Source organism: Zonotrichia albicollis, chromosome 1, assembly GCF_047830755.1.
Source record: "Zonotrichia albicollis isolate bZonAlb1 chromosome 1, bZonAlb1.hap1, whole genome shotgun sequence".
NCBI lineage: Eukaryota > Metazoa > Chordata > Aves > Passeriformes > Passerellidae > Zonotrichia > Zonotrichia albicollis.
In genome coordinates, this window is record NC_133819.1 from 79,990,945 (window position 1) to 80,018,066 (window position 27,122).

At 40.8% G+C, this 27,122-nt stretch overlaps 1 protein-coding gene across 1 annotated transcript in view; it reads right to left on the reverse strand.

Annotated features, from left to right (window-relative positions):
- Positions 1-27,122, reverse strand: part of FBXL7 (F-box and leucine rich repeat protein 7) — a 176,351-nt gene that overhangs the window by 5,098 nt on the left and 144,131 nt on the right. Inside the window, exon 3 of the mRNA XM_074545494.1 lies at positions 2,455-3,066. Coding sequence (XP_074401595.1) covers positions 2,455-3,066 — 612 coding nt within the window. The remainder of the gene's footprint in view (positions 1-2,454; positions 3,067-27,122) is intronic.

Sequence of the window (27,122 nt, forward strand, 5' to 3'; positions counted from 1 at the left end):
ATTTCATAGGAAGGATATTCAAAACAGTTTCACCAGAAAAATGAGTCCATGCCGATACAGAACTGACTGATTTTTAGGCAAAATGACAGGTTCCTGGGTCTGCAACAATTTTTCTGTCCTAAATAACACCAAGTGTAAAAATAAAGCTCTTGTGACAGGATTTTCCATAAAGTATGATTTTCCATAAAGTATGATTTCTAAAAGGGAGGAGAAACGTCCAAACAGACAGGAAAAACATATTGGCTAGAGTGTTAGATAATAACTTGCAGTCAAGCTCAACCAACTTCTAGCAATATCTCAGACCTGCCCACAAAGCAGATGCTGACAGTGACAGAACTTACATTGTGGAAAGCTCCTAAAGTTAATACAAACATCTGGTTTTGACATTAAACATTTTGGTAAGTTTTTGCTGCCAAGTAGCCATCCAAAGGGAAAAAGGATTCAGCTAGATGTACAACTGTGAACTGGGATTTAATTACCTAGCAGCTAGCATCACCCCCCGACACACACCCCAACATTCTCTTGCTCAGTATGGAACCAAACCAGCGAAACACTTCAGTCCTGAGAATTCCTTGAGCGTGTAGGTGCAAGTCTTATCCTAGTAACTACAGAGAGAAGAACAGGAAAATGGAATCCTCTTTCCCAAACATCCTCCAAAATTACTCACATCAGAATGAAAAAAGTGGACTCGAAACAAGAGCTTGGAGACTGATTATCCTCAATTCATATGGTACATGAAGCAAAAGCTATATCCAAACCCCAACATCCTGACTTCTGAGCATGTTCAAAAGTAGGATTTCTCCCTCACATGCTCCAAATAGAAAGAACAACTTAGGAGAAAAAGAAATTAAAATTACTTTCCTATCTCATTGATGAGACAAAATTGAAGGGAGAAAGGAATTTTATTTGACCCCTGCACACTTTATACCAAACTGATGAGCTCTTAGGGACAGACTCTGCCTTCTGGGTCTGAGAGTAAGACAGTTGGGAAAGCCACAAATGAAGACAGACCCCCAAAAGAACCTATTTCAAGGCCTGGTATAATCTTTTTCTTTTCCCTGCCTTTGAAAAAGTCACCTTTGTTCTACAGCACATCCATAAATAAGAGCTGTGGACCAAAAGCATTTTCAACCATCTACAAGCCCCCAGGTACACTCAGGCTGTGAGCTCCAAAGCTCTAAGTCTAAATCACACAGGTACACAAAATTTTTCCTGGCGCTAGAGATGCTTCAGCCTGGATGTGTGATTAGCAATCCAGAACTAATGTCAGTGTGTACCAACAACAAGTAATTCATACACAAGGTGACTGTGAATAAACACCTGTGGAGTTCCATAGATTCCTTATTGCCTTGTGGTTTCAGAAAGCATTCACAAAAAGGGCATAATTCTGATTTATTGATATTTGTTTTGATGCCTTCCATGACATTCTGCCATCCTAAGAATGGGGTGAGAGAGTTGGGTAAATCAGCTTAAAAAAAAATAAAAAAGCAAAGAATGCAAATCAGTGTATACCAGATAGGCAGCCTTGGAAAAAGCATCTGGTACCAATGACTTGATAGCATCACTTTCTATCCCCTGATGTTTAATCCCCTGTCTTCATCTTTCTTGTTGCCACTGGTACCTCTGCAATGCCAAACCTGGTTTGGCTGATTTATGATGGCATTAGACTGATAACAGATGAGATCACAACGTAAATGCTGAGCAGCAAATTTACTTCAGTGCTCTGCTTGGCTGCATCCTTTCCATTAAGCGCCAACCTATTTGCAGAGAAGAAATTCTGTGCAGCTGACCTTGGGAAAAAACATCTTGTTTCCCCAGAGCAGGCTTGAAGAAAATTGTCTAAAACATTTCTGCTGATCTAAACATCTGCAAGGGCAGCTTTACAATAAAAAAAAAAAAAATAAAGGAAGAAAAGAGAAAAAAAGTTCAAGCTGGCTAAGTCTTGTTAAAATAGCAATGGAAACAAGAGGACCTTGAAGCTAGGGATGACAACAGATATAAATACCCAGAAAAAAAGCCTAGCACTTTTTCTGAGCTCCTCCTCAAGTCACTTACCAGATTACAGATGTATTCATTATCTATATACAATCTATATATACATGTGTGTGAAAAAGATAAAACAAATTTTGCTGAAGTGACTAGACTTCACCACATGACGTAGCACTGACTGCAGCGTGGGCCCTTCTATGGGTGCTTTGTGCCAAAAATCTGTAAGAACTCCTTGTGCCATTTAAACAGGCCATCTCTGCTAGCTCACTTCTTTTAGAAGAGGCCTGGCCACTCCAGAGGTGTTGCTGGCATTAGGGGCACTGAGATTTTAGTGGTGCCTGTCTCACCGGCACTCTGTTAGAAGACAGGCATTCCTACTTTGAAAAGCAACACAGAAAGGATAAGTGTGCAGTTATGGAGTTTGACAAGCATCAAAACCACCTGTATTGGAACATTCCCTGTTACCTGACACATCCAGGTGTTCCAGGTTTGGGCACAGTGACACGACATCGAAGACTGCCTCATTGGAGATGTTGTAGCAGCCAGACACCTCCAGCCTCCGCAGTTCAGGGCAGCACTGGGCAATGGTGTAGAGTCCTCTGTCTGTGAGCCGCCTGCAGCCACTAACAATTACCGTCTCCAACATGAGACAGACGTTGGGGGTGTCCTGACAAAGCCTCCGCGTCAGCACTTTGAGAGCCCTGTCCACGTTGATTGTCTCGCCGGTGAGGCGAATTGTCCTCCAGAGCCGCGGGTCCCAGGCCAGGTTGTACCAGCGGCGGCACACGCGGGCGCAGCGGCACAGCTGGTTGGTGGGCAGGAAGGAGAAGATCTGGATCATGGCGTGGTCGGGCAGCCGGTCTATGTTGGCCTGCTCCTTCTGGTGCTTGGATGCCAGCCGGATGAGGGGATGGGTGAGACGGGTGGGAGGCGGCGAGTGGACCATGGCAACGGTTTCCCCAGTGACTGAGGACGAGGACGTCGACGAACCTCTGCCATTTTGGAAGCCAGGGGAATTCGGTGGAAATATTAATGCTGGACTGGGTGTGCTGAGCGTTCGCATGCTCAGGTCGGAATCTGGAAGATAGAATACACAATTCCAATGAGCTCTCTGCACAGCACAGCACAGCACCCTGCTAGGCAAGTTGCTAATGGAGTACGATGGACTTCGGGGTTTGTTGGGGGTTAAGCAGTCACTTCTACCAGTCAGAGTGAGAAAACATATTTCAAAAGTGTGAGCAAAGGAGATGATGCAGCTCTGAGTCCTGAAAAGGAGACAGCAGTGGAAGGATTTTTTAAAACACAAGGATTTTTATTCTTTATACTCTTAATTAAACACTGAATTGAATTATTATGTTTGAGTCACAGGCTTTTTTTGGCAGAAAGCAACTGTCCATAACCTTGACACAGCTGTGAACTCTTAGGGGCAGAGAATGCTGTGGTCCCTCATCTCTAAGCTCCTTCAGCCATTCAGCAGGAGGCCAAAAAAGAGCTCACAAGGCAAATACTGCTTCTTTCACCAGATCTGGGCAGATGGGAAAAGCTCAACTCCATACACTTATTTTCAATGTGTCATCAGAAAAGTTAATTTCTCTAATTCAGTCATGCAAACTGAAACTCAGTTCACCCAAGAACCCAGTGCATAGTTCTTCATGTGCACACAGAAAACGCTCCTTTCCAAAGGACTAAATCAAACTTTTTGGGAGAAAAAAAAAAGCCCAGAAAAGTAACTCATGAAGAAACAGCATGCCTGGAAACTTGTTGGAGAATTGTTATACAATATTTACACACTTATTGCTAGGGCTATTTGTCACACTGGAAGCAGCCAACTCAACTCTCCAAAACAATTTGCTACTTCTTTACCTTCTTTAGTTCATTTTAGTTGCCAAAATCAGGCACAAAATTTGAGGTTTTTTGCTACTAAGAAAGCTTACTTTTTCTGTGAGGTTATTTAAACTGTTTTTCCTGTGTGCTGACATTGCCTACAAGTAATTTCCTCTCCTGCTCCCAGTTTCTCCAAGCACCCCAAGTAAAAGACTGGAAGACAACTAAGATATAACTTTGATAGTCAAGCAAATGCCATGGGCAATACATTCAGAGACTCTGAGGATATTTTAGCAGTATGCTACACAAATACAAGCAGTGTATGAGAGACGCATGCTGCTGCCAAGCACACTCCCTCCACCTCAGTACTGATCTCAACAGAAACTTTTCCAAAGGAAAGCACCACCCAGAAATGAATACAGTAACCACAATTTAGGGACCAGCAGAATAACAATTTTCACAGACCGACAACGTTTTTAGAGGACCAAGCTTTTCTCCACATCACATCTCCTGCTGCCACATCAATGTTCAGGCCTTTCAGGAAAGCGTACAAAGACAGCCCCTAAAGTCACACTGACTCTGCAGCTGTGTGACTGTGACAGCACAGATAAGCCTAAACAAGATACAGCCAGAAATGCATTCAACAAACCCGTCCACACCTGGATTTGGGCAGGGTTTTAAAATTAAGTACATTTTTGGTGAATTTGATTGTTACACATAAACTCCCCACGAAGCTTTTACTTAGCCCAGCACAGGGCTCCTCTGATCACTCTACAGCAACAGCAGCCACAGACCTGTATTTCCACAGTGAGTCTGCAAGGAAAAGAAGCACAAATACTTAGCTGAGGAATCCAAGACACAAAGTCCAATGGCTTGCTCATGATCACCTAATTGAGTTGCAGAGACATCAAAATCATCTTCTCACACTGTAGAGGAAAAACCTGTACTGATCAGCTCCTTCCCTCCTCCTCTTATGCATTCTTGTTTTACTTAGAAATTCACCATTTCAGCAAATGAAAGGAAAGAACATTTTCCCCAAGGCTTCTGAGTCCGTGCTATGGCTATGTGGTCCTAACACAGGGACTTGTGTATTTATGAGCAAGAACAGTATTTTCATGCTGAGTGGGTTTTGCAGACACCCTGCTCCCTTTGAGACCTCCTAATACCCCCTGGCAGCTTTTGCAAATAATTGCATCGGAGAGTGCTATTTGGTAAGCATCTGGTATATGCTGGTATTTTAAAAATGAGATTTACAGCTGGAGAGAAAAATCCAACCAGCAGCAGCCAGGCTCCTGGAGACAAGAACTGACTCCACAGGCCTCTTAGGCAACAGTTCCTGAGATTAATTTTTGCAAGGACCTACCATATGTTTGACCTCGCTCACATTATCACCAAAACCAGTGACAGTGCCTGAAGCTAAACATGTGCAGAATATGTGGCAAAGCCTTTACTTTTTGCTCCTTTTTTGAAATTTTAATACAAGAATGTTTCTAATATAAAAGAATATGCACTTTTTTCCCCAAGTGCTGGATGTATCTTTGACTGTTACATGTATTTGATATTGTCAATTCCTCTCATTTTACTTTTTCATTTGCTTTGGGCCTTTTCCTTGGTTAACTGTTGGTTGCTTGTTTTACACAAACCAGAACAAAAAGGAAAACAAAATTATATAAATAAAAAACCACAGAAGAAACGCTTGTTTCTATTCCACAAAATAGTATTAAAATCAAAAGCAAAAAGTTCCAATTATTTACATCTGCTTCAAACAATTTTTAGTCCTCTGGGAATGAGTGCCTTCTGTAAGACATGGCGTATTTGGAAAACATACATTTTTAGTCAGTTATCAGTAAAAACACCTTAAAATTTCTGTAGGGTCTTCATTAGTTCTGCAGTCTTCATTGGTTTCCATTCCTACTTAAGCATAAAAAAGCTTTTCATAGTCCACGATTCTCCCCCCTTCCCCTGGTGAGCAATGCTCCAAGCTAATACGGCTAATCTCCACTGCTTTTGGATCAGAAGTGGCATTCCTTCATCACTCCTGGGCACTGTGAATAATCAATACCTTAGACATTAGTAATGAATTACTAATATGTGGTTTTTAACTTAGACTTTGAGCTAAAAAAGGCCTGACCTTCTGTTTTATGTGTATGCTCCGTGCTTTGTGCTCTCTTAATTCTCTCATTAGTATAGCAGTTCCAGATGTGCATCCTGTATTTCCTTTCCCTTCAGTCCTGAAGGTGCATCATGTAAAACTTGCTCCCTCCATCCTCGGGACACAGAGGGACAGACAGACAGACAGACACATACACATGCACTCTGTCTCCCCAACACAAAGCATTGTGGAAAAAGTCCGTAGTGGTGTCAATGTGTTTAAAAAAGGGAGTTGTGAGCACATTACTGCTCTGCTGAGCCCATAATGCAGTATGTTCTCAGACAGGAATTTTGCTGGTAGCTCAGCTGAACTCCACACAGAGGTATTCCTGCTTACTGTTCTCTGTACACACCTAAGGGGAAACAAAAATTAAAAAAAAATAGCAGGTGAGTCCAGGAGCCTTACTGCCAGGAAAAACTTGGAAAGATTTTTGCTAGCATTTAAAACTTCAGCAAAACACTTGGTCTACTGTACATTTTCCAGACTTTTCTAATGTTGTTGGGAGGGGCTTCCTGTAGCACTATCTCAACCTCTAGGAGTTTCCTTAGAATTTTGTTCTTCACCATTTACTGAGTGCTTGCCAACAGGCTGGGGCAGTCTGAGAAAGAGCAAAGTAATGACCATGTAACATTATTAAACACAACCCTGCAAATACAAATGAAGTTACTGAATAAAGTTCTCAATACACATCTTTATACACACATATGCCCCATACAAGCATTACTCTTGTAAACTCAATTGTTTACAAGCCTGAAGTGCGACTTTAATTTTGGTGATCTTTGAAAGTAAAAGCAAATTAGAAAGCAGCCTTGCACTTCCTTCCCTACAACCTCTTTTGCCCCTTTGCCTCCAATCTTCTGTGCAAGATACCTTTTATTAAAGCTTTGATCAAGCTCTGATAGTTGTTTGTTGATGTAAGACAAAATTTCTGAACAATCTTTAAAAAGAAATCTGAAAATATTCATTCCAGAAACAGAACCATAAAAGCTGACACAGAGGGAGAAAATACACTAGAGGGAGTTTTCTTATTCCACTAGGAATCTGGTTTATTTCAAAGGATTTTTTCTCCCCAGTTTGTTTCCCAAGTAATAGATACATATGCAAAGAAAAAAACCTTTAAATATATAAGAATTAAGCCAAGATCTAATCTCCATTCCTTCTGGCATTGACAATAATACACAGTCTGATTTCAGAATCAGAGAGAGAAGACAGTGTTGTATTTCCATTACTCCAGCAACACACACTAACACGGGACACTTGATGTCCAGATCCCAGCATGGCCTTTTTGAGATTGAACCATTTTCCAACTTAAGGCATGACTCCATGCATTCACACCTTCCACTATGGTATGGTGAATGAGTCTTTTTTGAAATTAATACTATGCTGAGTTCTTCAAGCTAACAAAATTGAAATGAAAATTTTGCAAATACCAATCAAACTTGAGATTCTTATCTGACAACTGAAAAAGGTCCTCTGTGTTGATCTCCTGTCACCACTGATGTTTTTTGCAAAACTAAGGCAAGAAATAAAACTGTGTTCAAGCTCTGAAAAAGTCAACATAGCTGAGAAGAATAAAAAGCAATTGTCATTGTTGTAAACATTAGTTGCAGAGTAATGTGCACAAGAAGCATTTACACAGCATGCCAAAACCTCACTGGCTTAGCATCTCTTCAATTAATGTTGTGTAGATATAACATAGTTTATGAAGTGCAACGTGGGCATAGACTTCACATTTTTACCACAATACCATCAACCTCCGGCATGCCAAGTAAGTACTCCTTTTACAGAGACTGGGGAAAATGGGAAATTAATGGCTGTAGCAGCTACAATCAGTGGTGCAAAGGGGAACAGAGGCTTCTACAGGGGATACAATGTGGGCTGATTCAAGGAGAGACTTGTGAATTTGACAGACAGTTTTCAAATATGGCTCTGTGCCCTTGGATTAGAGTAGGAAAAGGAGTTAGCTAGGACAGCAGGCTACAACCCAGCCATTTTCTTTCCAAAGCCCTGGGTATGGACAAAGTTCCAGAAAAAGTGCTACCTACAAAAAATAAAGAGCATCTTCCACACCACAAACATCCTCAGGCATTTTTCTCAGGATAAGTTACCCTACTGACCTTGGATCCTCCCAATCCCAGGAGGCTGGGAGGAACTGGAGACTCTGAGATAGCAAAGACGCAGCTGGAACAAAACTCACATGCAAACTTGTGTGGGGCTGCAGCGGTCAAGAGTGCCAGAAGGAAAGGGTTGCCCAGTGGAGATAGCCACATGATTTTGCAGCCTTTTACAATGAAAAACATGCAGAATGAGTTCGATGAGCTCTCTCATCTTTCTCCAAGAACACTAAGTACACCTAAACCATCCTTGATGTGCATGTCTGCCTTGTTTTTAACTGCTAGGGGCAGCTATTACTCAGCTCACTGAGGTGCCTGTTTCAGTGGTGTCACTGTACCAAGTTTCCAAGTTTTTCCTCTTATTTGGGTTATATAAGAAACTGTTTTTTGCCCCTCTCCTTGTGCTTGTGAAGAATGAGAGGTCTTCACTCTCCCTGTAAGGATTTCTTACATGCATTTGCCTTTCTTTTTATTAGTCGTGTTACTAACATTCCCAGTTTCCTCTGTCTTTTCCTTTACATTTTCTCCTTTCTGTGTGTTTTTCTCTTAAAGTACAATGCTCTGAACTAAGCACTGTGCACACCCAACCTCACCAGCGGTGGCAAAAGTGGAGCCTTTTGCACCCATATTCCGTGGAAAGCACATTTCCAACCTTCCAGATTTCAACAGTCCCAAAAGGCTCATGCATTTTCACTATGTGACTCAAGATATTGCTGGGATTCCCACGTGACATACAGCACCTAGATATTTATTTTCCACACCTGTGTTTATAGAAACCATTCATCTTCTCTCCAGCTGTCTCCTTGGAGAATACTATGTTTTCTCTCTCCCTAATCTACTTTTTCAAGAGTATTTTGAGCACTGAGCAACCTTCTCCGAGTGTGTTAGTTTTCAGTTTTCCAAATACTTTGCCGCTCCAGGGCCATAAATTTTAAGCCATTTCTTTAGATATTGGTAATTTTGTGTCCCAATTCAATTTAAAAAGATGGTTCCTAGGGAGAAATGGAAAGTCTGGCAACCTGCTCACAAATATTGTAAGCCATTGCAGATGAGACCAGCCCAGTTGATCAGAGCATGGTGCTGGTAACACCAAGGTTGTGGGTCTAATTATTCTATGGAGGAAGTTTCCTCTATGGAGGAAATTCCTCAAAAGGTGGACTCAATGGTCTTTTCCAAATCAGCATATTCTGTGATTTCTAAAGGGTTCTTCCTGAAACATCATCACAGCTGACAAATACTCAGAGTGACACTCCCCTTCAGTGCCCACCTTATCTCACCATGATTTTGTTCACCCCGTATTTCACCAGTTTGTTTCCAATACACACATGCAAAAGTCCAAATAAACCTGAGATGGCTTACAGCTACTGCTTCCCTCTCACCAGACAATTCATTTTTGCCAAAACAGAAAATTACATGGAAAACTGAGGTCAAAGGTACAACAACACTTTGGCAAAGGTAAAAACTAATTTTTTACCCTGTGAGATCTTGTCAGTCAATGAGAATCCAATTCTCTTGTCTTAAAATGAGAATGCAATTCTCATTTTAAGAGCAAAGACCTGCAGCAGAGCTTGATTTGTCAGTGTAAGAATAAGCAACCTTGGAGCTCATGAAGTAATCACATCCACATGGTCTTGGAAGGAATAGTTCCACAGAACTTGAAATAACCTTTTATGGTTTTGAAAAACCCCCTTTAGAATGTAATAAGAAACTGTACCTATTGAATAAGACTAGAGGCCTTGTGGAAGAGGGATATGTTAACTAGAATCTGTAGCCATCTTATAGCAGTTTCTGTGTGACACTTTACACCTTGGATTACAGTGATGTATCTTCCCTGTGATGTTGAGCTCCAGTTTTCTTTAGCCTTTAAACTCTTCTACACACATTTGGAGACCCGATCTTGCATTCCTGGCATATTCACAGTAGATGCCTAAAGTCAAAGAGCATTGCAAGTGAAGTAATCATTGTAGTTTTATTAAGCAAATAATTCTTCCTTACAATGTATTTGTGGAAAACTGGAACTAATTTCCCCCCTACTGACTGTCCCCTGCCACTTGGCAGGAATTAATTTTATCCCCATATTTTTGAACAAGGCTAAAAATACAAAGACTGAGGGGGAGAAAAAGTAAAAAAGTAATTCACTATTAGTTTAGGAAGTCAAAGCATTATAATTTAGCCTTGAGTACAACTGATGATACTAGCACATCAGCTCTGAGAAAAGGGTTTTACAGTGCAGCATTGCGGGGAATTACACAGAGATGGACTGGAAGGTGCATTTTTTCCATGTTCTGTAAATATGTATCCCAAAATGAATTCCACACATGCTTAAGTAAAATCTCTGTTTAAATCCTTCACTCAGATGCTCTCTCAACTCTTTATGGTATGCCAGGGAGCTCCTCCAGCTGAGCTAGTTTATATTTACATTAACAAGGAGTGCAGCCCAGAAAGAGGAGTTCTGTGGAGCAAAACTAATATTGCTGAAAGCCCAACATCCACAGGCCTGGGAAGTGGGTGTTATTTTTTTGCCAATATTTAATTTAATCCCCAATCCTGAATGCTCAGTAGGGGTTGCCTTTGGTGCTTTAGGTGTACTGCCAGAACATATTTTTTGGCTTTAGTTTTGCCTGAGTGTAACCGGGTTCATATACCTTGTGGTGGTTACCAAAAGCAGAGTAAGAAGGAGAGGCATTTCAAAAGCAAACTTTGGACTTGAACAAAAATGCTAATGTAGATAAACTGTAGATAAACTGGTCAGAAGAAGCTCCTGTCTACCTTCTCCAAACCATGGGTTATCATCTCCCATCCTATTCCATAGCACTCCGAGGAGAGGCATCATGTGCCCTGCTGGATTTTCAAGGCTGGATTATCAATGGACCAGACACACTGCATTTCATCAGCCCCCATTTTCAGGATTGTCATGCCTATGAGGATCCATGATGTTTAATGCACTGCTCTAAAATGTGCAAACCAAATACAGTTAAAACAAAAATAATAATTTTATGAGATCCTTATAAATAAGCACCTTCAACATATTTCAATATAAAGGTTTAAATAAGGCAACAAAAAGATAGCAAGTTTGTTTAATTTCAAATCTTACTAAAAATCCTGCCATCATCTCTCTCTCATCTCCTGGTAAGTTTGACAGCCTTAATTAACACAGAAACACCATCCTGGTGAATATAAAAAACCTTTCCAATTTATCCAGAGAATGACTTGTTTCAGTGAAACAGGCTTACAACTATAACCTGCCTTTTTGTTGAGTTACTCTAACATGCTCCAAGGTCAAAATTTTGTCACGTAAAACATTTTTACACCTGACTAGATAACATCTACATTACTGTGTTACACTTTTTAAATCCACTCTTGCTTATTTTTCATTTAACACCAAGTTTAAATAAATCAGGGCCAGAATCAGTCACTTAGAATAATACTGAGATGGGACAAACAGATCATACTCTATCTTTGAATGATAAATACTCATTGCAAATGTATCTTTGCAATTTATATAGAAAACTGGAACAACTACTTAACGGCTCCCAACTTCAAAATGCAGAAATCCAATCAGCTGCTCCAGACAATTGTAGCTGTTGTACTATTTTACTGTTGCAGACATCTTTTCATGAAAAATCCTTTCCTTAGGATTTTTCCTCCTGAGAAGCTGAGAGGCCTCAGGAACAAAACGTAAGCAATGGTTATCTGCTGCTGTGGAATGCAACAGGTGCATCTGTGATTGGTCTCACGTGCTTGTTTGTAATTAATGGCCAATCACAGCACAGCTAGCACAGACAGAGAGCCGAGACACAAACCATTGTTATCATTCTTTCTTGTCTATCCTTAGCTTAGCTAGACTTCTAATGAAACCTTTTCTTCTATTCTTTTAGTATAGTTTTAATGTAATATATATAATAAAATAATAAATCAAGCCTTCTGAAACATGGAGTCAGATGCTCGTCTCTTCCCTCATCCTAAGACCCCTATGAACACCATCACAATTTAACCTTCCAAAAATGGGAAAATTTGGAATAAAATATAAATCAGTTTACATTATTGCAAAACTTCAAGACAAGTTGTTGGAATATATTTATGGAAGAAATATATTTTCAAAATCCCCAGTTCACATGGATAAAAACCATGGGGACCTACAGAACTCTGAAATATAGTTCTGGTAGATGTGCGTGACTCTAAGCGGAAAATAATATACAAAGCAGAGGAATGTTTACCTCTGGGAAAAGCTGACAATATAATCACTTTGTTGTGTAATCAGGAGGACTTAGATCCAGTTGGTAGCAAATGCTGCAGTAGACAAATAATTCCCCCAAGAATGGCTGTTTCCAGCATATTCACCATAAACAAATTATTTGTGTAAAAGAACATTGTCTCATAATCAACTCTTGGCATTTTAAAAGCATGCAGCTCTCAGAAATTACTGACTTTTAAATTAACAGGGGATCCAGGATTTGACCTTCAAAATTGGAGAAACAAATGGTAAGCAGTATGCTAAACAGAAGAATAAACAGTAATCAGAGATTTAAAGCCATAAAATTGTGCTTCTCTCCTATCATCAAGTTTAGAACACAGAATCATAAAAGGTTGATGAGTTGAAAGAGACTTTAAAGACCATCTAGATCCAATCCTCAAACTGTGAGAAGGACAACTTCTACTAGAAGAGATTTCTCAGAGCTCCATCCAACCTGGCTTTGAACACTTCCAGGGATGGGACATCTACAACTTCTCTGGGCAACCTGTTCCATTGCCTCACTACCCTGGCAGCAAAGAATTTATTTTGCTATATGTAATCTAAACCTACTCTTTTTTTCACTTTGAAGCCATTTCCCGTTGTCCTATCTCTACACGCTCTTGTAAATAGTCTCTCTCCACATGCTAATGATGCATTAAATCAATGTAATTTAGAATAGTACAAATATGCTTCCTAAAATAAATTCAAGCTTTGAAAACATACTCTTTGCTGATAATTTGGAAAAGATAAACTTGCAAATTATGGGACAGAGTTGTACACAGCACAAGAAGAGGCCTCTAGATTAAAAATAAGAAAACAAACTCAAAACCCAATTGGTAAAGCCATTCCCAACTCACCTTGGCTCATCCCAGCTTGTTACAGATTGTCCATGAGATACCTGCAAGTGCCGGCTTGGTGTCCCAGCTGATGAGTTGTGTCAGAGCAGCAGACACATCCCTCTACCAGCTAAACTCCAGTGAGTGAGTGATAATGAAACAGCAACCATAAATGCTGCCAACAGACAAGAGAACACAACCTTCTTCTTAAAAAATTGCTTAATAAGTTACCATGTTAGTGGTCACTCCAGGGTGAGTTTGGTGAGCTCTTTTCAGTCCTCTAGGAGAATTACACCGAGGCAGTAACAGTTTTCCTGACTTCAGCAAGGAGATGTGTTTACTCCCAGACTAATGCTTTTGCAGACTAGGAGCCCTGCCTGCATCAACTGTGAGATGCCCACAAATTACAGAAATTTAGTGGAACTGTGCAAAGTGTAACTAAAGGCTGACCTGCAACACCTGCTCCTGATCAGCTCAGATCCATTTACACCTCAGTTTTCAAAGCTTATTTTCTTTTCCAGGAATGAGATTCCTTCAAAAGCACCTGCTAGTATCCTGGCAGGCACTCTCATGTTTTGAGGGCAAATACCTTGTTTCTAGGGTTGCATCCCTCCTCCCTTCTGACACTTGGCCAAACTGAGAAAAACAAAGCTGGTCTCCAGGGCTTTTTGAAGGAATGGTAGAAAACTTCACTTAATCCACATTTTTGCATTTCTTACAAACCCACCATTGCCACTACACGTACAGACAAAGAAATGCATTCAGCATTTCAAAGCGCTGGCCAAAACCAATTCCCCAGCAAATCACCTTTGGGACCTGGGTGAGAGGAACATTCTGGAGAGGATGAAAGCAAAGAAACATAGACCTCCAAAGCAGAAACCCATGGCACCAGCTCAGTCTAACTTATCCAGCATCTCTTCAACAAAGATACATAAACTGAGGCTTTTTCATAATAAACACGTCACATTATGAGAGCCTGGAGTGACAGTGAGCAGTCCCCTCTTGTTACAAACACACACAACAACACACTGAGGAGCATGCAGTGCTTACTCAGAACCACAAGGATTAAAATTTTGTTTATGGGAAATCTGGGAGTTAAGCTGGGAAAGAGACATGGCCATTGGCAGCTTTCTTCCACTAGAAAAATGTAACTGGCTCAAGCCCAACTGCACTAAGTTACATGGATTCCTGACCACCAGTGTGAAGCAGTCCCAGACTGTGTCAAAACAGATGGTACTTGTGACTGCAGAAGCATTCAGGGGGCATTAGCCTCCCTCTGAAACCCAGCCCGGCCGTCTGAGGCCCCAATTGCTGTGTCTGTGACTGGTGCTGTATAAATTGCAGATCACTATTTATATGCAACAGCATAAGGTGCTCTGACATTTGAGGGGTATCAGATATACATACATGCAAGTAAACCAAGAATTCAGCACTCAGTATTTATGGCAACTTCAATAACTTCCCAGTCTACTGAACACCACAATAAATAACTGCTTTATTGTGCAGAAAATAGGAACTGACTGTAATTATTCTTTTTCAATTCATTGTGATTTCAATTTACCGAAATGAGATAAACAAAATTATTCACTGACTCTTTCAATGTCACTTTGATTTCATTACCTCAAAATCAATGTGCAAAAAAAGAAAATGTGATGTTTATGTCAACACAATTGCTGAGGTATTATTCAAAGCAAGAACTCCGGCACTATCTAAATCTTTCAGTCTGTTTCATGTTAACCTAAGCTAATTATTTAAAACATCATCACTAGCTCTATATGGAATTTTACATTTATCCTCAGATTTATTATCACCAGCTTATGGCAGTATCTCAGGCAGTAGACTTAAATACAGGAGAGCAGCAAAAGCAGCATTTGGAATCAAGAAATATTAGACATCTTGACAAAGTAAGAGGAAGGTGAAGAGAAAGGCCCTTATCTCCAAAAGTCCAAGGAAATTGGGAACCTGCCAGGGAGGTCTAATGAATATGTATATACACCTGACAGGAAGGTGTACATGAGTCCCTTCTAAATATAATTATTTCATGTTTACCAATTCAATTGATCTTAACAACACTCCTCTTTTTGAGGCCTTGCACTAAACCCTGCCTAATTAAAGCAAATCAAACCCTTGTGAAAATGTCATAAAAAATGTTCTAATTCCCAGACTCTGAGTGGAAAAGTTAAGTGATCTTGACCTGTGCAGCTGAAGATCAAAGCGGACATGCTAATATGTACCATGACTCCAATGGATCAGTTAAGGAGGGAGGTGATGGAAAGGTTACTGTACTTGGAGAGCCACCTCAGAAGGAGCAGCAGCCAAGTTTGACCAAGAGACAACATAGTACTTCAGGGTTAAAAATTTTGACACAGTACACAAATAGGTGAAGGCATAGGCTGAGTGCCTTAGGATTGACATCTAGAGCTTACTAGGAAGCAGCAAAATTTTAAAAAACCAAAACACAACAATAGACGAATTAATCTATGAAGAAAATTGTGCTTTAAGATGTTGTTTACACAGGATGACCCAAGAGCTTCCCCATGCTTTATCATCAAGCAGCCCTGATTTGTTAGCCATCCTGGTCTTTCTAAAACAGAGAAGTAAAACTCTTACTGAAAGAATTTGTCAGGGAGGTGAAAAATAAAGGAGTAACTGATGCTTATTTTCATCATTGACATGGATTCATATTTGGGGCTGAGAAGCCATGCCCTCGCTGCAGCACATACTTTTACAGATTTTTTATTCTCGTCATAACATACAGACGATTCTCCATTTTGAGAGGAAAGAGGATGAAGTTCACTGCAACGCACATGATCCACAGGAGGATATTAATTCCTACTCATGCCGACTCTAATAAGTGTCCTGAACTTCAGTGAAATTTCCCAAGATTTTTTTTCCCTCACAATACAGTGAATATACCAAAGATCCTTGTAACTTACAACTTGAGTTTGAGATTTAGTATTCACTGGCCTCAGTTCTGAGACTCCTGAGCAGCACACAGACTCTGGAGTGTCCTGAGCAGCACACTCCACTGCCAGGCTTCCTCCTTGCTATAGAAAAATTAGCATGTCCTCTCCTTTTGATAGAGTTGAGGCTACAGATTTCTTGGTGGAATGCACTAAGCTTGGAGACAAGGATTGCCAGAACTACTAAATTGGTACTGAAATCCTAGTGAATCCACCCTCAGATCACCTCCAGCTGAACTGATGCTTATCCTTAGCAGACCTGCTTCAGAAGTGAAGCTGATGGACACAAAGCACAGGGGAAAGTTATAATCTTTCAGAGAGAGAAAAGCACTGTCCAACTGCTGTACTACCATTATTTTTAAGGAGTGATGACAACGTGGTGTTCAGGATGTGTCACACAAATTAAGGTAGATTGTAATGAGGCTCTGGTTCTAGAAGAGACATTTAACACTCTGCTATAGTTCCACTAGGTACTGAGGCTTCAGGTGGAGAAATTATAGTAATGACTTCATCATTTCCCTCCTAATTACACAAGACTTCAAGCAGAACACTACTGCAAGCAAAAAAAAAAAAAAATAAATAAAAAAATATATTCCTAACATTCTTTAGTATAATTTGGAAACATGGAACATGGCCAATAAAGAGAGATCACAAAGTTGCACTTAAAAGCTTTTAATGAGAAGGTAAAAAGAATTTTTATTAGGAAACATTTAGAAGCACATAGTGACTTCACATTTTCCAGCTCACTGAATTTACAAGCAAAGAGGCTGATGCTGGTACCTGGATGCAAATGAGTTCCTAGGATGTGCAGAGTACCAGAGGCTACTGTAAGTTCAGAGTAGCTGGCCTCTCACAGGATCACAACTCCCCTCATTACACACCAAAACTGAAATGCTGCCAGGTTAGTTCACTCTCTTCTCTTCTTTTTGTGGCAAAGAGACTATTACAACATCAGTAATTGGCTGGAAAGCATTGCCCTCATTTCATCATACTAAGTTACACTCCACTCATGCTGTATTCATGACTTTTTATAGCATGAACTATGTATAGGAACATGACACTGCAAAAGTGTCACTATGAGAAAGGCTAAAGTAAGAAGTGAGAGGAGATTACAAACACTGAGCCACTAATCTCCTATAATCCAGTTATGACTTTACTTGCTTCATCATTTTAATTCCATTTACAGAACACATGAACCATATGCAAGGCACTGATACTACTGGTATTACACACAGTTCAGAAAAATACTTCTGTAGCCCTGAGGGTGATTCAGAAACCAGTAAAGAATGTTAAAGTTTTCAGTATTAAATATATTATCCAGTCTGGGAGACAGCAAAATCTGTTGCCAATTCCTGATCACCCTGTAGTTTGTGTCTATCACAAGACATCCCTCTTGTTCAGTTTAGACTGACTGTTCTGACATGATACAGGGAAGGAAACAGAGGTGGCAAAAGCACTGGAGTGGAACATTTTCAATGACACAAGTGCATGTGGCTGCTTATGTCTAAAGAGGTATCCCTATACAAGGGCACTGAAGTCCTTCCATTTTAATCACAGGAATTAAAATCCTCCCTAGGACCATCTCCATAACACATGAAATGTGTTTTTTGTTCTCAACCTGCCAAAATGGGATGTATGTGCATCAACCCAGAGATGGAAAACAAACTCTCCACTAACCTGCTTCTCAGGTGACTTTTGCAGTACTTGAATTCTGCCACTGCAGAGTGAGACTGTGATGTAACTCACCAAATCCTGGCACAACATTGTACCTGGCACATACCTTTCAGAAAGGTGTCTGTTCACAAGGGCTGAAGAGCAGAGCACAAGGGCAGGCTGTACAGCTCACATAGAGCATCAGCTCTTACTGAACAAACCCCCTTCACCATCCCATCTTTTTAAGGAAAGCCCTTATAAAGCTTTGAGTTTACTGCAATGGTGTAACAGAAACAGATGCTGCTGAAGTGATATTTGACTCACAAAGCTTTTATGTTGAACAGCCTCTGTTGAGTTAGCAATTTCCATTTCATAAACTCTGGAAGGCGACAATACATTCCCAAGTGATCTGCTATGTTATAAACCAGCCAGAAACCACTTGACCACCACAACAAGAAAAGGCTTCAGAGAGGCCACAATGCCTCCAGCCACGAGGGCTGACCATTAGGCATGGACATCCAGCTCTTCCTTGGGGGAACTGCACAGGTGGGATGCCTTCCTTGGGACTGAGCCATGGCTCCTGCACATCTCAGTGAAGCAGTCACTTCTCTTCATTACTTGCTATACCTACAGCACTCACCAGTGATGCTACTGACTCCTCTTTACTGACTATAATGAGTTTCATGAAAGTGAAGCCATATCTGGAGAACAATTCAGGCAGAATAAGTTATTTTAGCTGAGAATACAGCTGGCAGAGCCAGCCCCTTAGGCAAATTGCTTTGTAACACAACAAAGCTTCATGTGTCTCACAGCAAGCAAGTACATTGCAGCAGGCTTGCGAGCCTTTCTCTGAACAGATATTTGTTCCTTGAAGGGAATTCAGATTCTTGTTTATAGAAAAACTCCAAACTCTCAAGAGCAAAAAGCAATCTCATCATGCTTGAACTGCATTTAGCAGCCTTTTTGTACACAAAGGTATGGGTGCAGGGTGTGCTTCTAAGCCTTGCCAATGCAGTAGAAGATAACTGAGCATAACAAAGTGAGGTTTAGGAACAGATGGTGATGGCATGGCCTAACCTTGGGAAATGGTCTGGGACACCACCTTTTAAGACAGAACTGTGAGTGAATCATTGGTGGTGTGCAGGTGTAAAAAACACATAAAATCAGTGTGTGCTTCCCAACACTGCTCATGTGAAAATGCACAAAACCCATCATTTCTAACCAGACACCTTAATAATGAAGAAAATCATCATCACCAGACAGAGCAGCTTCCTAGTCAGAGGCCAGGAGCTGCCTGCTTTCAGGCAGGCTGCTGCAGGCAAAGACCCAGAGCTCATGGGGTGCACCTAAACTCATGGGTGCAGCCTCACCAGCTGCAGGGAGCAGCACTGGCTCCCAGGAGTGAGAGCACCCACATCTCCTGCAGGATATGGGCGCCCTGCAGATGGGGAAAGGGGGGAGACTGTAACCCATAAATGCTGGCAGAGTATGTGAGTGTACTTGTGGAAGAGAGTGTGTAACTTTTGGGAATTATTTAAATCTGTTTTCTGTAAGTGCTTATTAACATTAATTCAGTGTTCAGGGTTGTAATTTATCTATGGCATTACTGGTACTGATCCCAAATGAGCAGTTCATTAACTACTGATTAAATTCATACCAGTATTAAACTGCTTTGATCCTAATTTTAGTTTAAGCTATTTGAACTGAATAGCACTCCTCTGCAGCACATGTGATTCATCACTCGCTGCTGTTTGTTTCTGTTATACTTTCAAGGATGAGAAAACTGATTTATATCAGGCGTTGACAAGAATTTCAAAATAAAGCTAGGGATTAAAGAGTGTTGTTTAACCAGCTGCAACAAGCCATTGCTTAGAAAAGGTGTGGACAAACTCCAAAAGCAGCCTAGATGTCACTGTGGATTTGTGGAGCACTGGTAGCGCTGCATAGTGGAGCAACAGGGAGATGCTAAACACCTGCAATGAGGGATCATGTTCTGCCTTGGCAAGGACTGCAGCCGATCCAGACTCTGGTTTCTCCTGCAGGGAATCACAGCCCTGGTATAATCTAATTATCTCTCCATACAAAAATGTGCATTATTTCCATACAGAGCTACATTTGGCTGTACCTATAGGCAGTTTACGATAATTACAGATGGCCAGAAATGAAACAGCGGCTGTGAATTTTCTTCCTAAGCATGGGAAGTAATGGAAACCACAGAAGTGTTACAACTGAATAAAAAGCTCACCTTTCATTTATAAAAGTGTGTGCCAGGGAAAACTTAATAATATACACCTAATATAATTAGGACACCAAACTAAAGGCAATTAAACAATTTAAAACATTTTTTTTAGGAAAAGTTATCAAATTCCTTATGAGTAATATTCCAATCACACAATTAAACCATAATGATTTTACCCTATTAACTTTCTCTCTTTTCTTCTTTTTTTTTGTTAAAGTATGTAAGATCAGGAATTGGCATATTACTATGGAGGAGTATGTAAAAAAGCCATGCACCCAGTGGTACAGTGGTAAGGATTATTTTTAAGCTGGGTTAAATTTAGCTTATTATGTTAAAATTAATTACAAATTAATCAGGCAAGCCACAGAATACAGCTTTACAATAAGGGGCACTTGCAGAGGCTTCATCTGCTTTGTTTAAAATGGAGACACTTCATGATAGCACTGCTCAGAAAACAGATGGACACAAGTTGTAAACTTTAAGATAAGCTACCAAGACATTGTAGCTTTAAGTCAAGTTTACACTGCAAAGAAAACAGCTTTTAGTGTGGGTCCAGCACATCCTTGGAATTCAACCAGAAAATGGCCCTTCTCACTTTCCTGGGAGTAATGTTACTATATAGCAGTACTATAGCTTTTTTCAGACTTGTACCAATTTTTAAATTAAATTCTCCCTAATTAAACACTTACTCTCCTCTTTCAGCAGAGTGGTGAAAGAAGAGACACCACAGACCATGAGAACGACTTTGGGCGGTACCAGGTCTTCAGGTGAGCTCCAGTGCAGCCCGTGGGATGATGCATCCTGGGGATGCAACAATGCAAGAGCAGACTGTGGAAAACATGGACCATGGCCTAGAGCTGGGAACAGCTGCAGCTGTGGGAGACATGCTGGGGAAATGGGACCCTTTCCCAAACCATGGGAAGCACCATGGTTTCAGAGGATATGAGGACTGAGCTGTTGTCAGCTATGATGGTGTAAAAAGTGCTGCTGTTTCACTCTTTTCCCTTTTTTGCACCCTCTGTTAAAACCCATAATTCCACTGCACAACACAATGTCAAAAATGTCATACAGATAATGATGAGTGGAGCCAGAGAATGAAGCCAGACGTTTATTCTTATGTTATAACCAATATAAACTGGATTAGGAAATTCAGTTTATATTTAATTGTATGTTTTAAAATAAGGCATAATAACCATTGCACTAACATACGAGGAATTCAGAAGCTGTTGGATGTCTTGGCAACCTTGATGTGAATTCATATTCTGCTTCTTTTAAAAGACTGTATCCAAAAGAAACACTGCATCAAATGTATTGTTGACACTTTCCTCAGCACATGTTTTGACATCCAAGGCAAATCTTATGGGTCAGGATGGTTGAGAAGCTCAAGCAACAGACCTGATGCTGCTGAATCTGACAGGTTCACCACTGGGAGAAAGTAGGGTGCCTGTCTTCCTTTGATCGCTGAACAGGAGATCTCAGCCACTTGGCTTCATGCTCCCCATCAGCGCCCTCCAAGCTCTCCAGCTTCAGCCTGGGGCCAGGCATGCAGCAGGGCTGAGCAGCCTCCTCTGCAGCTGGCACTGAGGTGCACCTGGTGACATGACAGAGCTCCAAAGGAGCTTCAGGGCACTTGGAGACACCCATCATCTCAAAGCAGCTGTCAGGCACCCAAACTTCCTCAGTCACCTGGGAGCATGCCACAGTATTTATTACCTGCCCCCTGTGCTCCTCAACAAAGCACTGGCAGCTTACTTCTATCACATCTAACTAGTCACCAGGAGTCATTTAGCAGCCTGAGAGCAAGCCCAACCTGGTCACAGAACAGGTCTGCTTCCTTCCAATTGCCCATTCTGGTACCAGAGCATTAAAAGCAAGTGAGGTCCACAGAAAGGCAGAAAAAATTCTTTTTTTCATAGGAATATTTCACCCTGGCATGACCACATGGTGCCACCAACCTGTGTTAGGCATCCCATGAAGGTCATGCAGAATATGGCATACTGCAACACATCTAATATTTGTGCTCACCCAGCCATGCATCCATCTTTCTTTGCCCTGAGGTCCCTCTACTACTCTGAGCACTCAGATACAGCTGCTGAAATGCAACTGCTGTTTGTTTCCCAGTACCAGTAGTAAAGCCCATGCAGCCAGGGCCAGGTGTAACTTCTTCACCATCACAGGCAGTAGTTGCAGCAGACAAAATCTGAACACACAGATACAAAGTGCTCTAGTTTAATGGGAAAAAAAGTGAAGCAAAAGCAAGCAGACTACAGGTGCTCAGGAAAGAAGCTAATGCGTCATATGACAAAAACTTCATTAACACCTCAAGTTAGAGATGGTAGCAGACCTGAAATACAGCCCTCTGGACACACCTCCATGCACAGTGTGCAATCACCAGATTCCTGCATGCAGCCATGGGAAACCTGGCAACCCTAAGGTTCATTATTTGAAACAGTCTAGATTGTCAGTTCAAGTTTTGTTTACCTGTATGACAGAATATACTCAAGCTGAGACATGCTGTGAGGATTCTCCTAGCAAGTCAATAATCACAACAAAAGTCTGTTTAACAGGAATACTGTTTCACATTCATTCACATTCAACTGTTTTGAAATCTTATTTTAAAAAGTGAAAAAAGAGAGAGAAATCAAAGCAGGTAAATTAACCAGCCTTCCTTAAGCCATGGAGTCAACTGCTAGAGGCTGTGTTAAGGTTAAAGCCTTTATCATTGGTTTCACCCACCTGGCAAATACATGACACATTTAAATTTTCTACATACTGTACAGAATCTAGATTTAGGCTTTTTAGATGAACCTTCTACCTGCCAACCCCACAGTATCATGTTGCCCACCACAACAGAGAGCTGCCATCCACAGGATGGTTTGGTTTTGCCTCAAAGTGCTCTCAGTCACAGCACCCTCCCACTCCCACGACAGAGCAGAGGAACTCCCAGAGCCTGCTCCTCTGTGCAGATACCAGCACTCAGCACAGCAGGGAAACTTGGCAGAGGCTCACAAAATACACAACTTAACAATCAAGGGCCTTGTTGAGTTGGACCTTTTATTGAACACAACTCTGGCCCTTGTCTCCTCTCTCTGTTTATAAGGCTTACCGAGTATATAAACTATTGCTCTTAAATTATGAGGACCCACATTTATGAGAGCAATTATCCTTTGTTTGTTTAGAAAGGCTATTTGTCTTTCTCCTGTCTTTTACATGCCTCCCTGCCTCCTTTGCCCAAAATAAAGCAAAATGTTTGGATTTTTATTTGAGGGTGGGCTCCATCTGAAGTTCACTTAATGAGAGGAAATCTCTGCTATAACTATTGGATGGGGGAAGGAGCTGGAGGAGGAGATCAAGCCTTGCTTCAATTCAAATGAAAGTTAGGCAATGGAATTGTCTGGAGGAATAGATAAAGTTTTTGCTTTTATACATCTATAAAACTATTCATGAAGTTGAGGTGGCTGGCCTTTAAAAAAATAATTTAAAAATCACAGTACACATCAGGTAGTAAATGCCTTACTGTCACTGTGCACTCTAGAGCAGGGTAGGGTTTGAACGTTGGACTGGTCCTTCTGCAGTCTGTTCAGATGAGATGGAAAGCAAAATCCCACTGGGGCTGTAAGAGGACCATGCTATATCTGGGAAATGGATTAAACTATATCTTCCAAAAGACTAAAATACGTCTTTGTAAGACTGCTCTATTCAGAATCAATACTGCCAACATAAGACACATCTGAGCTCTGCAAGGAGCACACTTGGCTGTCGGACAGTGCTTCCCAGAGAGGTGTCAAGTACCAAGTATGGATGGACTTCCTCTAACAGCTTCAGAAAAATGATCCCACATATCAGCTCTGTCATTCCTGTAACTCCAACAAGAATCCAAGACCTGAACAGTCCTGGGGCCTGCAGCCAGGCAGCTATTACCCTGAGGACCTCTGTTCTTCCTTCCTCTCCAGAATTTGCAACACCTGCCCTCTGCTGCACCCAGGCTGAGCCTTTGAAATCATGGAAAAGAAACCTTCCTTGCCTGGAAAACCACAGCAGCAGCACTAGGGAAAGAAAACAGGCACGTGATGTAGCTCCTCCTTTCCTCAGGCACACACCTCCTCACTGTGAGTAACACTGGTTTAAGAAATGCCCCAGGTAGGGGAAATCCTCCAGGGTCCTTTTCCAGTGTGAAACCATACAGGTCCTTCTGAGAGATGAGGATGGGGCAGATCTAGAGTAGCTGAGCTTCATCTTGGAAAATAATTTTTAAAAAAATTGAAGAGGAAGATATTTTTTAAATAAGTGCTGCAGAACTGTCAACAGAAAAGAACACAGGGCTGGCATGTGCAAGGAAGGATGCAGATGGGCACAGTCACTGCACAACCAATCAGCCTCTACAGAACAAAAGAGCACAGAAAAACCTTCCAGGAAAGTGGCTGTTGTTTTGTTCAACAGAGGTGATCAGAAGATACCTCAGAAGTGAATTGCATTTTCTAAATTAGGGATTCTTATCTCTCTGACAGCAAAAGCACTTTGACTCAAGTTCAGTGGTTGTTCTGCTCTCCAGGTACAAGGCACCCATCCCCTTAGGTGACTTTTATCAACTGAAATTAAACCTTTCAGTGCAGAAAGCAGAAGCACCAGACATCTGCAGGCTGAAAGTAAGTTTTTCTGTTTATAAACCAAAGTCACTAATACTCCCCAACACAGCTTCCATATCTAGACATGGTAAGAAGGGATCTTTTAATGGGACTCATTGATGCTTACAAAGTTATAATAAGAGGTTATCTTTCATGTTGCAGGATGTATTACACTCTCAACAATGCAGCTCTGAAACAAAATCACAAGTTTCCCTCCTTGTAGAACCTGCTTTCAAGGTTCAGCTGTTAAATGAACACAGTTATCTTTAAGCAGAAATATGAAATACTATAGAATCACAGAACAATTTAGGTCGGAAAAGACTTCTAGGATCACCAAGTTCAAGCACAAACTTAACACTGTCAAGTCCACTACTAAACCATGCCTCCAAGTCCCACATCTACATGTCTTTTAAATCCACCAGGAATGGGGACTCAACTTCCCTGGGCAGCCTATTCCAGTGCCTGACAACCCTTTTGATGAAGAAATTTTTTCTAAACCTCCTCTGGTGCAACTTCAGACCATTTCCTTTTGTGCATTCACTGGTTGCCTGAGAGAAGAGACCAATCCCCACCTGGCTACAATCTCTTTTCAGGCAGTTGTAGAGAGCAATAAGAGAGCAATAAGACTCCCTTTCTCCAGGCTAAAACACCTCCAGCTCCCTCAGCCACTCCTAAGACTCATTCTCTTAATTAATTATAAAAGGCATAAATATGAGCTCATGCAAGAGAAAAATGCCATTCTACGTTCCAGAAGCAGATTTTTTTTCTCTCAAATTATTTTTTGGGGTTTTTTTGTGGTTTTTTTTTTGTTTGTTTGTTTGGTTGGTTTTGGTTTTTTTTTTTTTTTTAATTTTTGTTGTTGTTGTTGTTTTAAATCATCAACAGCCACTTTTAGTAAGTTTATACCATGTCCTAAACATGAATTTTATAGAAAGCTTTTGCTGTAAAAGAGTTGTCTGGTTTGATTAATAGTCATCTTGAACAGGAAATACTTGCATAATGCGAATACATCTTGGATACAGATCTGGCTCACAGTAGGTCTTTTGTGCTGCAGAGACTAACCTGGAGCTGTTCCCACTGATACTGCTTTAAACAATCCTGCTGGACTGCAAAGTGTGGATACCAGCATCTCCTTCTGCAGGTTTTAAGATATCCAGCTGGAGAGGGGAATTTTCCCAAGTTCCACCAGCTACAGATGAAGAGGAGAAACCACCTGATTTCTGAGCTGTATAACTTGGCCTTTCAGTTCAGAAAGCCTCTAAACCCTATTACATGGCTCAGACTGCACACTTGGAGAGCTTGGAATAGAGAGCCAAAATATGGAAAAAATGAAGGTTACTTGTTAGCTGGCAAACAAATCCACTGCAAGCAGCAGTCTCAACCAAAAAGAAAAGTACCAAAGGACAGAGGAAGATCTGTTTTCTATAGTTCACTTGTGTTTGCAGAAGATACTCAATTACTGCCTACATTGAAGTCTTGAAAGAAACCCTGCAGCCAAAACAAGAGGGAAGGTCTCAAAGGTGAGCTCCGTACTTTTGAGAACAGAAAACAAAGCAGGAGTTATCAGTCACTTGTCATTCAGGGAAGGCTCCAGACAGTTTAATAGGCTCACATGTAATCTAGACAATGTATTTAATAGGAAAACAATAAGTATGATGGTTGATAGATTAAATTATTCAAGGAGGTGAAGATGAGGGCTTGCTCTGGAGACCTGCAAAACAGTCTTAATTGCACTCTGCTATTGGACATTACATTGTCAAATAATTTCATGTAGGTACAAATAAAACTCATTCGGATAAACTTTTCACAAAAATAGGCAATTTTCCACATAAAGTGAAAGAGTTTGAGCTGACAGGTAAGATCTTGAGATTGCAATAGACAGTTACACACCATAGTTCCAAGTATACAGTCTCAAACAAACAAACAAAGAAGGACAAAATCAAAACTCTCATAAAGGAACAAAGAACAGGAAAAGAGCAATCATCACCACAGAGGAAAAAAACCAACTCAAGTTCTGCATGCACTCCTGGTCTCCTCCTCTCGAAATACTTTAGTATAAGCAGAAGCAGTTCAGAGGAGTATGTTGAGGACAAGCAAAAATAAGAAACAGCTTTTGAATCACAAACATTCTTCAGTCAAAAGAAGAGACAATTGAAAAAGAATATGATGGAGACCTGTACAGTCATAAGAGGCATTAAAAAGCTATACCTCACTTATTTTCTTGCGCAAGAGAACAGATGATAGAAATTAAACTAACCATTGACAGGCTCAAACCAAACAGACACGAGAGGGCAATGATCTGTAGCTGGAGGACAGCAGCATTTGCAGAAATCACCTCCTATCATATTCATAATGCTTATAGTTCTTATCCAGCTCCATCAGCATTTAAAATCTCACTCCTTCCTCTCCCATGTGGATTTTTAAATCCTGTAAGAATGCTGTATAAGCACTACCAATAAATATAGAACTGAAAACACATTATACTGCAAAGCG